This window comes from Ranitomeya variabilis, chromosome 4 (genome assembly GCF_051348905.1).
Source record: "Ranitomeya variabilis isolate aRanVar5 chromosome 4, aRanVar5.hap1, whole genome shotgun sequence".
In the NCBI taxonomy this organism is placed as follows: domain Eukaryota; kingdom Metazoa; phylum Chordata; class Amphibia; order Anura; family Dendrobatidae; genus Ranitomeya; species Ranitomeya variabilis.
The window spans coordinates 709,465,856-709,481,165 of NC_135235.1; the positions used below are offsets into that span (position 1 = coordinate 709,465,856).

Below are 15,310 nucleotides of genomic sequence, written 5' to 3' on the forward strand. Positions count from 1 at the left end.
GCTATATAACCTTGCTGCTTTGTTAGTTGCTTGCCGGTCAACAATGTTATCAGAAGCCTCTCTGTGCTTGTTCCTGCTCCTAGACAACTACTAGATAAGTTGGACTCTTGTCCATGTTTGTTTTTGCATTTTTGTTCCAGTTCACAGCTGTAGTTTCGTTACTGTGTCTGGAAAGCTCTTGTGAACAGGAATTGCCACTCTGGTATTATGAGTTAATGCCAGAGTTTTAAAGTAATTTCTGGATGGTGTTTTGATAGGGTTTTTAGCTGACCATGAAAGTGTTCTTTCTGTCTTCTGCTATGTAGTAAGTGGACCTCAAATTTGCTAAACCTATTTTCATACTACGTTTTGTTATTTCATCTTAATTCACCGCCAATACATGTGGGGGGCCTCTGTCTCCTTTCGGGGTATTTCTCTAGAGGTGAGCTAGGACTTATTTTCCTCTGCTAGCATTATTTAGTCCTCCGGCTGGTGCTGGGCATCTAGAATCAACGTAGGCATGCTACCCGGCCACTGCTAGTTGTGTGTTAGGTTTAGTTCATGGTCAGCTCAGTTCCCATCTTCCAAGAGCTAGTTCCTATATATGCTGATGCTATGTTCTCTTGCCATTGAGATCATGACACCCGGAGCAAGGAAATCACAATCCTGACCTGCTGTGCAGGGTCTCCGGCAGAGCGAGATTTCAGGGACAAAAATAATTTGCAATTATTTCGAAAATTCTGAAACCCGGATCTATTCCCCGAGAAAAATTCCGGCAAAGGAATTCTCGGCTCAGATACAGGTGCATGACAAACAAAATCTTGCAAATTTTGTACCTTCGTGGCGAGATTATTCAAACCTGCAGTTACACTCTGAAGATCCATTACAAACAGGTGGACACAGAGCCATTCAAAGATTAGAAGGAGAGAAAAAAAAAAAAAAAAATTTCAGCAGACTACTTATTTCTCTCCTTTCTCAGCCAAGGATTTTAACCCTTTAGTGGCCGGTCAAACTGTCATGATCTCAATGGCAAGAGAACATAGCATAAGCATATATAGGAACTAGCTCTTGGAAGATGGGAACTGAGCTGACCATGAACTAAACCTAACGCACAACTAGCAGTGGCCGGGTAGCATGCCTACGTTGATTCTAGATGCCCAGCACCAGCCGGAGGACTAAATAAAGCTAGCAGAGGAAAATATTAGTCCTAGCTCACCTCTAGAGAAATACCCCGAAAGGAGACAGAGGCCCCCCACATGTATTGGCGGTGAGTTAAGATGAAATAACAAACGTAGTATGAAAATAGGTTTAGCAAATTTGAGGTCCACTTACTACATAGCAGAAGACAGAAAGGACACTTTCATGGTCAGCTGAAAACCCTATCAAAAACACCATCCAGAAATTACTTTAAAACTCTGGCATTAACTCATAACACCAGAGTGGCAATTCCTGTTCACAAGAGCTTTCCAGACACAGTAACGAAACTACAGCTGTGAACTGGAACAAAAATGCAAAAACAAACATGGACAAGAGTCCAACTTATCTAGTAGTTGTCTAGGAGCAGGAACAAGCACAGAGAGGCTTCTGATAACATTGTTGACCGGCAAGCAACTAACAGAGCAGCAAGGTTATATAGCGACTCCCACAACTTGATGGGAACAGGTGAACAGAGAAGATGAAGACACCAGTTCAATTCCACCAGTAGCCACCGGGGGAGCCCAGAATCCAAATTCACAACACGTGGCGTAAAGACCCGAAGAGGACGTCATGGAATGAAGATGGGAGGCGCAGGAGCGGACCGGAGACACCAATCCGACCGGACCGCAACGGGACCGCCCCTGGGTGAGTATAATCTAACGTCTTTTTCACCTCTTTCAGGTAACATCGGCGGCTTATCTACAGCATTACAGAATTCTGTAGATAAGCCCCTGATGACGGTGAGCTTACCTCACCAGCCATTTTGGGGGTGACAGGTTCCCTTTAAGGAGTGTAGGTTTACAGTTCCTGTTGACTCATGTAAATACCTTTGCCAGGGAAGGTCACAGACTCAGCTAAATCAATTATGCTAACCTTTCATTGTATTGCTCAATTCTATGTAAATTAGCTGACTCTATCTCATCTCTGTTAAGGTACCGTCACATTAAGTGACGCTGCAGCGATATAGACAACGATGCCGATCGCTGCAGAGTCGCTGTGTGGTCGCTGGAGAGCTGTCACACAGACAGCTCTCCAGCGACCAACGATGCTGAAGTCCCCGGGTAACCAGGGTAAACATCGGGTTACTAAGAGCAGGGCCGCGCTTAGTAACCCGATGTTTACCCTGGTTACCATTGTAAAGGTAAAAAAAAACAAAAAACACATACTCACATTCCGGTGCCTGTCACGTCCCCTTCCCTGCACTCCTCCTGCATCCTGTGTAAGCACCGGCCGTAAAGCAAAGCGGTGACATCACCGCTGTGCTGTGCTTTACTGGCCGGCGCTGACACAGGATGCAGGAGGAGTGCAGGGAAGCGGACGCCGGGGGACGCGACAGACACCGGAATGTAAGTATGTAGTGGTTTTTTTTTTTTTTACATTTACAATGGTAACCAGGGTAAATATCGGGTTACTAAGCGGGGCCCTGCACTTAGTAACCCGATGTTTACCCTGGTTACCAGTGAAGACATCGCTGGATCAGCATCACACACGCCGATTCAGCGATGTCAGCGGGTGATCCAGCGACGAAATAAGGTGCTGGCCTTCTAGCTCCGACCAACGATGTCACAGCAGGATCCTGATCACTGCTGCGTGTCAAACACAACGATATCGCTATCCAGGACGCTGCAACGTCACGGATCGCTATCGTTATCGTTCTAAAGTCGCTCAGTGTGAAGGTACCTTTAGACACCATTAGTACTAAGGATATTATGTTTGCGGCTTGGAATCTAGCCAATCTAGCACACTCTTATACCACCAATCATGAAGCCCCAAGTCTGAATTGAGAGCTCAGGAGTATAGAAGGACTGTCCAGTGACCAAGTCTCTCTTGCTGCATGGTACCAATTTTTGATCTGCGGATCCGATTGGCAGGCCATAACTGAACATGGATTATAATACTACATGGACTTCAGCATCGAATGCAAGGATTCGGCTGAGATATCAAAGACTACATAAGGATGGTATACAGCTTGGGACAATCCAGTCACCTGACTACAGAATTTGCGGTACTCAGTCAGCTTCCTAAATCTGGCATTATTCCGTTCTCGGTGGGTGCCCGCCGAAAGCTGGGTGCTGCTGGCTTGGAGTAAGTAGCCCTGGAAGCTCTGATGAACGGATATTATAATCCCTGGTGAGCCAGTGGAAGGGTGAGAAACTGTTGCCTGTTACATTTTGTGTTTTGCTGGTTGTGTGATATATGCCATTAATTGTTTGGAGATCCCAGAAAGTCTTAATATTGTGATTCCCTCACCCTGTGTTGTCTGAGTAGTGTTCCACCCACTGTTGAGGAGGTCGGGCGTTCAGTTGGGATGAGCCATAGTCCATGCTGTCTTTGTAAAGGCAGTCGGGACAGCGGACGAGAGCACCCACTGACCCCCATGTCTACACAAGAACCACAATGTAAAGTTAAAAAAAGGTTAAGAATGACGATACAATTACATATAAATAATTTGATGACATAAAACTTTCTAAAGTGTAATTTCACACACAAACTTAGCATCTGTTCAACAACCCTTGAATTAAACATAGATAAGTGGGTTAAGCCCTTATGGAAACTTCAAGTAAGTTGTGATAGCAAACAGTGAGGTACCTATAAAATGTTTCACATGTGGAGTTAGCATATTTTGTATAATTCTTCAACTATACATAGAGTTCTGAATTTTTGGGGCAAAATTTGTTAGATTGAGTACGATTGATTATTCGTGACATAAGCGATTTACGTGAATAACTTCTGAACTACAATAGAGTTGATATTTTTTTGGGTAAATAATGTTCAGGACATTGATATGTTCATTTTGAGTGCTAGTGGTCAAGGGTACCTGTTTTCAAATTGAACTTACGTACGATTGAGTGCGTTTGATAATTCGCGACATAAGTGATTTACGTGAATAACTTCTGAACTACACATAGAGTTGATATTTTTTTGGCAAATATTGTTCAGGACATTGAGTTGGTCATTTTGAGTACTAGTGGTCCAGGGTACCTGTTTTCAAATTGAACTTACATACGATTGAGTGTGTTTGATTATGTGCGACATAAGCAATTTACGTGAATAACCCAGGACCACAAGTAGTCAAAATAAACATCTCAAAGTCCTGATCAAAATTTTACCCAAACAATATCCTCTCTATGTATAATTCACCATGCATGAAAATCGAATAGCTAACTAATAACTAATAGCTAACTGCCATACATGAAAATCTAATAACTAATCGCTAACTGCCATACATGAAAATCGAATAGCTAACTAATAACTAATAGCTAATTGCCATACATGAAAATCGAATAACTAACTAATAACTAATAGCTAACTGCCATACATGAAAATCGAATAGCTAACTAATAACTAATAGCTAACTGCCATACATGAAAATCGAATAACTAACTAATAACTAATAGCTAACTGCCTTACATGAAAATCGAATAGCTAACTAATAACTAATAGCTAATTGCCATACATGAAAATCGAATAACTAACTAATAACTAATAGCTAACTGCCATACATGAAAATCGAATAGCTAACTAATAACTAATAGCTAACTGCCATACATGAAAATCGAATAACTAACTAATAACTAATAGCTAACTGCCATACATGAAAATCGAATAGCTAACTAATAACTAATAGCTAACTGCCATACATGAAAATCAAATAACTAACTAATAACTAATAGCTAACTGCCTTACATGAAAATCGAATAACTAACTAATAACCAATAGCTAACTGCCATACATGAAAATCGAATAACTAACTAATAGCTAACTGCAGACTAACTTGAATCCGGTCAACAAATGGGTGATCATGAGCCAGAGGCGAGCTAACCTGACACAGGAGACCTACAAAGCGGCGGCGGAGCCGGGCAGCACACACCGGTACTCACATTCACTGCAGGATGAGCGAACGTGCCTCTTCAAGGAAAGAAACATACACCAGACTAAAGAATCGCCAACTTCCGGTGTAAACTGTGTTACTTCCGGTGTGTGCATTCTCGGTTCATCAGAAATATTGTCCCCTTCCTTGTCCAGTAAGGATTGTTCCGCTTTCGTGCAGAGTCCAGGCTCCCAAGCTCGTACATGCGGTAGGTGATTGGACGCGATGCGCTCGGCTCTCATCACGTGATAGTTTAATTTTAACACATAAAGTCCATGGCTGCCAGCACTTGGGCTGTGCCACTCAGTGCACACTATGGAGCTGAGGCTGCACCACAACCCACCAGTATTGTCTGAGGCTGCACCAGTATTGGCTGAAGCTGCACCGCAACCCACCAGTATTGTCTGAGGCTGCACCGCAACCCACCAGTATTTTCTGAGGCTGCACCAGTATTGGCTGAGGCTGCACCGCAACCCACCAGTATTGTCTGAGGCTGCACCAACCCACCAGCATTTTCTGAGGCTGCTCCCCAACCCACCAGTAATGTCTGAGGCTGCACCGCAACCCACCAGTATTGTCTGAGGCTGCTCCGCAACCCACCAGTATTGTCTGAGGCTGCACCGCAACCCACCAGTATTGTCTGAGGCTGCACCGCAACCCACCAGTATTATCTGAGGCTGCTCCCCAACCCACCAGAATTGTCTGAGGCTGCACCCCAACCCACCAGTATTTTCTGAGGCTGCACCGCAACCCACCAGTATTGTCTGAGGCTGCACCAACCCACCAGAATATTCTGAGGCTGCACCCCAACCCACCAGAATTGTCTGAGGCTGCACCCCAACCCACCAGTATTGTCTGAGGCTGCACCGCAACCCACCAGTATTGTCTGAGGCTGCACCAACCCACCAGAATTGTCTGAGGCTGCACCCCAATCCACCAGTATTGTCTGAGGCTGCACCGCAACCCACCAGTATTGTCTGAGGCTGCACCAACCCACCAGTATTTTCTGAGGCTGCACCAACCCACCAGTATTGTCTGAGGCTTCTTCCCAACCCACCAGTATTGTCTGAGGCTGCACCGCAACCCACCAGTATTGTCTGAGGCTGCACCACAACCCACCAGTATTGTCTGAGGCTGCTCCCCAACCCTCCAGTATGGCTGAGGCTGCACCACAACCCACCAGTATTGTCTGAGGCTGCACCCCAACCCACCAGTATTGTCTGAGGCTGCACCGCAACCCACCAGTATTATCTGAGCCTGCACCACAACCCACCAGTATTGTCTGAGGCTGCTCCCCAAACCACCAGTATTGTCTGAGTCTGCGCCCCAACCCACCTGTATGGCTGAGGCTGTGTCATGTAGCAGCAGTGGCTCATACTGAGGAGGATAGATGTTGTCCATGTGCAGCCTGTCCAGTCTGACCTCACATCACATATTAGTTACTTTTACATGACTTTTTTGAAGGGTGATCCCAGAATTGGAAGTTATCCTATTCCCTGTATGAATTGGGGAAACTTGCTGATCACTGGGGTCCGGCTGCTGAGACCCTAAATGATCACAGGAACCTGGCTCTGCAACCCAAGATGTTGCTGTCTTCAGTGGTGAAGTGCATGTGGCCAATCTCTGCTCTGTGCCTGGTCTATGGGCCTGCTGCTCAGACCGCCACCGATCAGCGGGTCATCTGACAGGGAATAGCTTGTGATTCTGGGAGTTATCCTTAGGCCACGTTCAAACTAACAAGTGGGAAGGTGCATGTTAATGAATGTTCCTTTTTATTTGTTTATTATTAAGTTTTATTTTCTCCTTGCTGTATACACTGTGTCATGCTTTAAATAAAGCTGCTTTGTTCTTAATAATTCCTGGTATTTGGCTTTGACAAACCTTTACTGATACAGTCATGTGGAGATTACCTGCGTTTTAGTGCGTGTCCCGGTAGGCATGAGATGTCTATAAATCCTATCCACTTTGCTGGTACCTAGTGTTGAGGGAATGTGCTAGTGTGCTGAGTTAGGCTAAGTTTACATTAGCGTTCGAGGGTTTTGCGGAGGGCTGCGTACTTCCTCTGTTAAGCTCCGCCTACTTTCACATATTTCTGCATGCATCCTGCATACCTATCTTTAACATTGGGGTACGCAGGACATGCGGATGTATGCGGATGCATTGTTTTGATGCACCCGCTGACCGCACGGACACGCAACAAGTTGCATTTTGCGCACATGGCAGGTGCGTCAAAACGATACATCCGCATGTCCTGCGTACCCCAATGTTAAACATAGGTATGCAGGACGCATGCAGAAGTAGGCGAGGCTAAATGGAGGATGTACGCAGCCCTCCGCAAGGCCCCCGAATGCAAATGTGAACCCGGCCTTACTCTGGCACGCTCAAAAAATATGTATGAGTCAAAGTTCCTGCATGTCTCACTGTTAGACAGCTGCAACACCTGTGGGGATTACCTAACTGCATGTGTTGCAGTTGTTGAACAGCTGTAAGACATGCAGGTGCGGGGACTCAAACATATTATTCCAGCACTCCGAACACACTCAGCACTCGAGCATGCTCAGATAACACCTTATCCAAGCACGCTTGGTCATCACTACTGGTCCTGTAAGATACTGCATTTTGGGACACAGGACAATATCCAACATCAAAAAAGTCACCCAAAACTTATCGTGAGCACACAGCAAATTATAAAGGCCACCATATCCGCATACTTTATGAAGCCGAAGATTCTTCATGAAAATGCCAGCTGCGTGTCATACTCACTAGCATGGTACGGGGCTGCTGTGCTTCACCTTGCACATTATTATTATTATTATTTATTGTTATAGCGCCATTTATTCCATGGCGCTTTACAAGTGAGGAGGGGTATACATAATAAAAACAAGTACAATAATCTCAAACAATACAAGTCATAACTGCTACAGGAGGAGTGAGGACCCTGCCCGCGAAGGCTCACAATCTACAAGGGATGGGTGAGAATACAGTAGGTGAGGATAGAGCTGATCGTGCAGCGGTTGGTTGATCGGTGGTTACTGCAGGTTGTAGGCTTGTCGGAAGAGGTGGGTCTTCAGATTCTTTTTGAAGATTTTGATGGTAGGCGAGAGTCTGATGTGTTGTGGTAGAGGGTTCCAGAGTAGGGGTGATACGCGAGAGAAATCTTGCTGGTATCTGGTAACCGTTGGGGCGGATTTCAGCTGATTGTCTCAGGTGCCAAGTGTTGGACCACCCCCGATCTCATGATGATGCCCTATCCTACAGATACAGCAGGTCATCAGTTGTTTTTGCTTGTGGTAGAGCTGTAGGGAAATAAATCATTTGCTGTCTGGTTATCCCTCTGAATACAGTTGACGGTCCTGGAGATGGAAAACTTTGTGGTCATCTTATTGTCCAAGAGCCCTTCTAACATGCAGACATCGTCCAAAGCAGACAACACCTGTACCCCAAGTCTCTATGTATTATTTGTCCCAACAGGGTAATGTCTCTTCTTATACGGAACCTGCAGCATGTGATCCCTCTTCGCAGAGCCCATTTACGCAAGAATCTAGAAATTACCAGAAGCTGTCTCGGTGTGAAGAGGTTTGATGTTGGGGTAATATGTATAAATGATACCAAGATCCGACAACTGAACAAACGTTATAGACGACAAGACAAAGCTACAGACGTGTTATCATTTCCATTTCATGAGGTACACAAATAGCAGAGCAGGTTTTCTTTAAAGGGGACCTGTCACCAGGTAAAAAGTCACCACTTTTGACTCTGGTTTTATTCCTATCAATCCCCTGAGTACTCTGTTTTTTTGCTTTTTTTAAATTGCTATACAGTTCCAGAGATATGGGCTTCTTTATTCAGTGCTAATTTTTATAGTCTTTATAAGGGGGTGTGGCTGAGAGTAATAATTCAGAGGAGCCTAAAGACACGCCCCTGAGGATCCTCTCTTGTGAGCCACGCACCCTTGTAAACACCATCAAAATTAATATTAGATAAAAAGGCCCATATATTTAGAATCATATGGCAGATTTAAAAAAAAAAAAAACTGCATACAAGCCACTTTTGCCCTGGTGATAGCAACTCTTTAAGTAATTGCACTTATATACAATATGTGTTAGCTGCATCTGACAGTGTGTAATCCATGTATACTTCCAGGATTTGTGTCCCGGATTATTGCCCGATCCATCATTCCCAGATGAATACAATTTAGGAGACATTTACCTTGGAGTAGAGTTTATATATCACCAGTGTGAAGAAAAGCAGGAGGATTTTAACAATGTCTTGACTGTAAGTTTTGGAGAATGGAAATCAAATGGTGTTATCATGCTATCAACAACAATTTTGTCACGACTCTGTTGTTGGGTGTCCCGGGACCAAGGGCTCCTTTCCTGTCCCTAACGCCAGGGGCGCCTTATCTCGCCCTATTCACTGAATTTCTTATGGTGAAGAAGCCAGCACCACATACTTTGCTTCAGCTCCTGAATCCGAACTCAGTCTGTACCCTTTCCCCACCCAGGGAAGAGGAGAGTAGTAGTGTACCGTAATACACCAACCAATCCAACAAGGTAGGTAATAAAAACAGAGGTAAAGGAACATACCAGTCATACACATATACTCACACAAACAGCAGAGGTAAACACCGGGGAGTGGGGGATGGGAAAAAAAAAACAAAGTAAGGAAAGGAAGGGAATTATCACACAACCAAAACCTAGCAGTGTCCGATAAATCCACTAAACTCCTTCTCAAACAACCCCAAGAAACCACCATCTCCTAACCATGCAGCATAAGCTATCTCTGGCAATGAGTGCTTGACAGGGCCAAGAATATAGTGGAGAGGGGAGTGGCTACCAGTGAACAGCTGAGACCCTTAATGCAGGAAAGCTTCTAAGAACTCTCAACTGAGCAGATTTACCTCTACACTGCTAAAAGAAACTTGTACCGCTTAATATGAAGGTGAAGTGCTTCTAAACAGTGCAGGAGTAGGAGAAATTAGACACTGCGATCTTCTGGCTCTTATCTGTCACGGTAAACCCATGACAAATTCTTTGTAGCTCAAAGGTTGGTTGTTGCGAGGTACGACAGGAAAATGGATTTGAGCTGAGTTGGATAAGGACTTGTAGAAGATTTGGTAAAAAGTAAAAAAAAAAAAAAAAAAAAAAGTAGAGAAGCAAAGGATTTATTACTTTTACTGATACTTCAGGAATATGTTAAGAGTTGTGTCCTCCCTGAGAGTACCACCTAACATTCAGGGGTAGATCTACTGGTGAAACATAACTACCCTCGCTAGTATCTGCTCCACAAGTGAGTACGAGTTGTAAGTGAATCTGCCCTAAGTCTGGCTGGTCACATTTTATGGTCTTGTTCCTTCCAGTGAATATTTATAATGTGTTTCTACTGACGGAAACTCAAATATAAATTACGTTTCTCCCAGGTGACGGCAGTGCATGGCTTATGTCACCTACTAGGTTATACTCATCATAGCCCAGAAGACTGGAGAAAGGTTAGTTGTGTGGGATTTTTCTTTTTAAATTAAGATTGTGCTGATATTACAAGGCTTTTAGCTTTACTTGAGTATATAGTAATGGCTTATATTTGCAGTATTATTTTATTATAGGAAATCTGCTACAATCAGCATAAATTAGACTCTTCTGTGCAATTACAGCCAGGTTTGTTTTTACTTTGAGACGCTCCTTTGTTTCAGAGAAAACATAGTTTAAAAGGCTGTAGAAACGTGAGTCATCTACTGCCAGGTCTGTTCCCAATGGACATACATGGAGAGACCTGAAAATCAACAAACGCAGAACAGGAACAGCACCTGATGAGCTAGCTTTCTCTCTATACTCCCAGGCCAGCTTTTAAATCTGTGTTTTCACTAAAATGTCCCAGCATTTCACAGTTAAAGATACCTGTGCAGCCAGCATCTGATTCATACTGCTTGTAGTTCAAGCAGTATGAATCTAGTGACAGTTCTTCTTTAACGGAAAACCACTGGTTTGAACTCTTTTTACAGATCTCCAGTAGCTCAAGACATAAGGTGTTGTTTCATGTGCATTTTGGGGGAGCGCACCGCTTGATAGGGGCAGTGTGCTACCGCATGATTGACAGTACAGACTAGTGGTATAGTCCTGTAATTGGCTCAAACTGTGTGCTCCAAGCAGCTTTACCTTACCATTTGAAGAACGTAGTTACACTGAAACATCTGGGACCCGGAGCTATTAGAAAGAGGTTGTAACCACTGCACATGCTCGGCCACCGTTGCTAGATTGCATCGGTGGTCAGTAAACAAGGCAACAAGCAGTAAACAAAAAAATGAAAAATCCTCTTTGCAATTTTGCTCATTTTTACAACTTTACCCATTAATAAAGACAATGGACCTTTAAAGACGTCTCATGTTTGATAATGGTCAAAACGGCAAAGTGCTTGTAAAAACAAGAAACTTTGCAATGTACGTCTTATTCTCCGATATCAAGAACGGGTGAATATTTAGTTATACAACTTGCTAGCACCACTCTGAAGTTGGCAGGATTGCTGGATCTGGGCAGCTTTGGTGTCCCTGCCATACCATGCTGCAAAGACAAACCTGTCTGTACTAACAGCACGGGAGAGAGCAACGTTCAGGCCAGTGATGCAAACATGCCAGTGGTGTGAACGGTCAGTCTTCATGAGCACACCATTACACGAGGCAAGCAGGAAGGCTGAAGGCAGGGAAGCGGTGCGCCCTGGCAGACAGAAGATGTGCTAGTAGTATTTGATATTTCTACTCAGGATTTGAGGTCATGCAGCAGGTTTTCATATCAGGAGGTGGCCCATTATGCTATATATTTTCCATTCCATCCTGTCCACTACAGAAAATGTTTGCTGCTGATCCACAAATACGTGGCCGTTATAATGCTGCTTTTATTGTTGAACTGTAGTAGCAAGGTCTTCGGGCCATTGGGGATACCTGTAGTCTCTGTGACCTGTATATTATGCTTTGTTTGTTTTTATAAAGGAAAACTAATATAAAAGTTGACCCAAGGATTCAGATATTTAGGATTAATCTATGTTAATAAATGCTAATTGTTTTCATATCATTTGTTCACTTTAACAGATGTTTGAGAAGGAAAGTGAAGTTCTAATGGAGATAAACCGAGTTACTGGATCTGCACTTACGCCACTGACTTCAGAGCATTATGACCGAGAATAATCTATCACTTCCATGTCATGGGGTGCACAGATGGCAGAGAAAGCACAAATGGAATATTTGCAATTATATTTGTTTATATGTTTTCCCCGAGTTTCCTCCGGTTTCCTCCCACACTCCAAAGACATCCTGATAGGGAATATAGATTGTGAGCCCCACTGGGGACAGCGATGATGTCTGTAAAGTGCTGTGATAATTAATCGGCTGCGTAAGTAAACTAAAACAAATTGTGCATCAATTATAGGACACGAAGGTGTGAGCTAACTCGATGATCCCATAGAGTCCCAGATGATTGCCTAATCCAACATTACTAGTTGAATGCAATATTGGAAGCATTACCCTCGAGATGAGTTCATTTATTAACAGTACGAACAACAAAGGGGGATTTTGATAATGTCCTGACTGTAAGTTATCATCTTTGCAAATCTTATGGTGGCCTTACCTTACAATGAAAAACAATTCTGCGCACTGTGGTAGCTTGTTGTCCAGAGGTACGCCACAGGCAAAATGAGATACAGGATCTAAGTAAACTTGGACAAGAGTTTATGAAAATCAGAAATGAAGAGAAAGAATAGTAAAAATACAAAATATTGTCCTGGGAGCAATAAGACTTAGGCAGGGGTGACACAAGTGTATGAGTAATCGTTCGGTTTTCATCCAGAAATCTCAGATGATTTTCCTTGTGTCCCATTTTTACATCTTTTTTCGGACATTTACATTCAAAAATGTATATGATCAAATACCGTTTCCTAGGTTAAAAAAGTCAGGTGAAATACGGATGTTCTGTATAGGATCCAATTTTTTTACACACCCATAGACTTAAATAGGAGACAAATGGAGTCTTGGAAGAAAATAGCTAATTCTTTAATTTGTTTTTCACACGGACACTCTATCACCTGAATAGCCCCAAATTTGAGGTCTTTGACTCACTGTGCAGAAAAGTCTCTCTACCTGCTAAAATTATTCTTCAATCAGCATCAGACTACAGATGTATCCAAGTATAACTTGACAAACAACTCATCACCTTGATAACTTGATAAAAAATAATTTCATGGGGTTGTTCACCGCTGGGGTCAATGTTGTTGTTTTTTTTATTTGGGGGTTAAAAATCACTTTTTCAATTCGGCTTCATTCAAAATGTTGCACTTTTTTACTTTTACAGGACAATCATTCTTGTAGATGTCTTAAATAATCAAAAAGGCCTTCATCAGAGAAAGTAACTTTGCAGGAAGTACAGGGGTTGGACTGCAGAAGACTGGGGTAAAGTTATTTCCTCTGATGAAGCCCCCTTCAGACTGTTTGGGACATCTAGAAGAATGATTGGAGAAGAAAAGGCGAGCGAAGAGGAGTTTCACCTTAGAACACTGCTATGAATAATGAATGGTAGACATACTCCAAGAGCAAGTTCTCCCAAAGATCCAGGTGGAATTTAGGTGATGAGGAATGCTTTTCCCAGCATTTCACAAAGAGAAATGTGCTAACTGAGAGACTCGGGGAACAAAACATTGAAATTTTGCGCCAATGGCAAGGAAACTGCAGAGATTGAAAATCTGTGATCAATCCTCAACAAGCTGTCACAATTCGTCCACTCAGTGAGTGATTTCTATGCTGTCCGATGGATACTGTGTCAAAACTGTAAAGCGCTGCAGAATATGTTAGCGCTATATAAAAAATAAAGACTATTATTATTATTGCTGAAGTGTCAGTGTATTCATTGACAGGTCAGCTGTCCAATCTGTGATTAGGAGTTGCGGGACTTTCTCCAGGTGTTCGGTGTTCTGGAGATTGTCCCAACCTATTTACCTGAGCTGTCTGCCCCGATCCCTGCCTGATGTAGTTTGTGCTTCCTGGTGAGTGTTAGCCTGATTTTGTTGCCTAAGGCCAGTGTCACACTTGAAAGTGCAATGAGAGAAACTTGCATCAATACCCGGTACTGCTGCCGGCACTCAGGAGCGGAGAGTTCAGCTGTATAGACATACATGCAGCCGCACACTCTGGTCCCGAGTGCCGGGTATTGATGCAAGAGACTCGCGCTGCACTCACAAGTGTGACCCCGGCCTAACCATTTGAACTGTGTTCAGAATATCCCTTTGTCTCCTCCTTTTGCGTTGATCCGCTATCTCTTGTTATTGACCCTGGACTGTGACCTGACTTACAACTTTGTCTTTTCCCTTGGTTATGTACGTGCTCTCTTGGTATTGACCCCGCAATCTCTGACTTTTCTGCCTCACATTCTTACCGTGAGTAGTAACTAAAGTCACAATAGCGAGTGGACAAACAAAAACACAAAAATTGTGAAAAACTTCAAACATTGATTAGACAAGATTGTGTTGTCAGGATTTGGCCCAGAAGCTGATATCCAGACGCCTGGACGAGTTGCAGGAGTTTTGAAAAAGTAAGGGACAACGCTGTATACCGGTGTATTGAGTCTTTGCGTAAACTTGATGTATTTGTCAATAAAATATTATACACTTTTATGAAGTTCTTAAAATTGTTCTTCAGGAACTATAGATACATCTGACTAAAGGTCTAAAAACACTGAAGTAGCAAAATCTGAAAACCAAAATTTGTGTCAGTCTCAAAACATTTGGGCCTGACTGTTGAAAACTAAGTCAGAGCTTTCTGATTCTCCGGCTCAAACCTTAGTTTTTCTACAGCTATATAAATAATATGACATAGCTATGTATAGAGATCAACTTAATTTTTGTGTTTTACTTCTTATTCATTCATTTTTGTTGGATGTGTTTTATCTATGTTTCTCATATTTTTTGGCCTTTTCTAAATGAACTTTCTTGCAGTTTGTAAATAAAACTGAAGAAATGTCCAATTTGAATCCGATTTGGGAAGTGAAATCATCCATCTTAGGCCGGGGTCACACTTCCGAGTGCAATTCGAGAAACTCGAGCCTCAATACCCGACACTCGAGACCAGAGTGTGCAGCTGTGTGTATTTCTATGCAGCCGCACGCTCCGGTCTCGAGTGCCGGGTATTGAGGCGAGAGACTCGCATGAGTTTCTCAGATTGCACTCGCAAGTGTGACCCAGGCTTAAGTCATTAGATCTGCGAAAAAAACAGACTAATGTTGGATCCTA

The 15,310-nt window shown here is 43.2% G+C and overlaps 1 protein-coding gene across 5 annotated transcripts in view; it reads left to right on the forward strand.

Annotated features, from left to right (window-relative positions):
- Window positions 1–14,694, forward strand: part of LOC143766539 (endoribonuclease YbeY-like) — a 181,409-nt gene extending 166,715 nt beyond the window's left edge. For 3 of the 5 annotated variants that reach the window (XM_077254305.1, XM_077254303.1, XM_077254304.1), the window contains exons 2-5: window positions 8,519–8,732; window positions 9,191–9,322; window positions 10,467–10,535; window positions 12,126–14,694. In XM_077254305.1, coding sequence (XP_077110420.1) covers window positions 8,523–8,732; window positions 9,191–9,322; window positions 10,467–10,535; window positions 12,126–12,221 — 507 coding nt within the window. In that variant the 5' untranslated portion in view covers window positions 8,519–8,522 and the 3' untranslated portion in view covers window positions 12,222–14,694. Of the gene's footprint in view, window positions 1–5,218; window positions 5,256–8,518; window positions 8,733–9,190; window positions 9,323–10,466; window positions 10,536–12,125 lie in introns of those variants that run through there. The other 2 variants (XM_077254306.1, XM_077254307.1) reach the window with 2 other exon arrangements.
- Window positions 14,695–15,310: the final 616 nt, after the last annotated feature.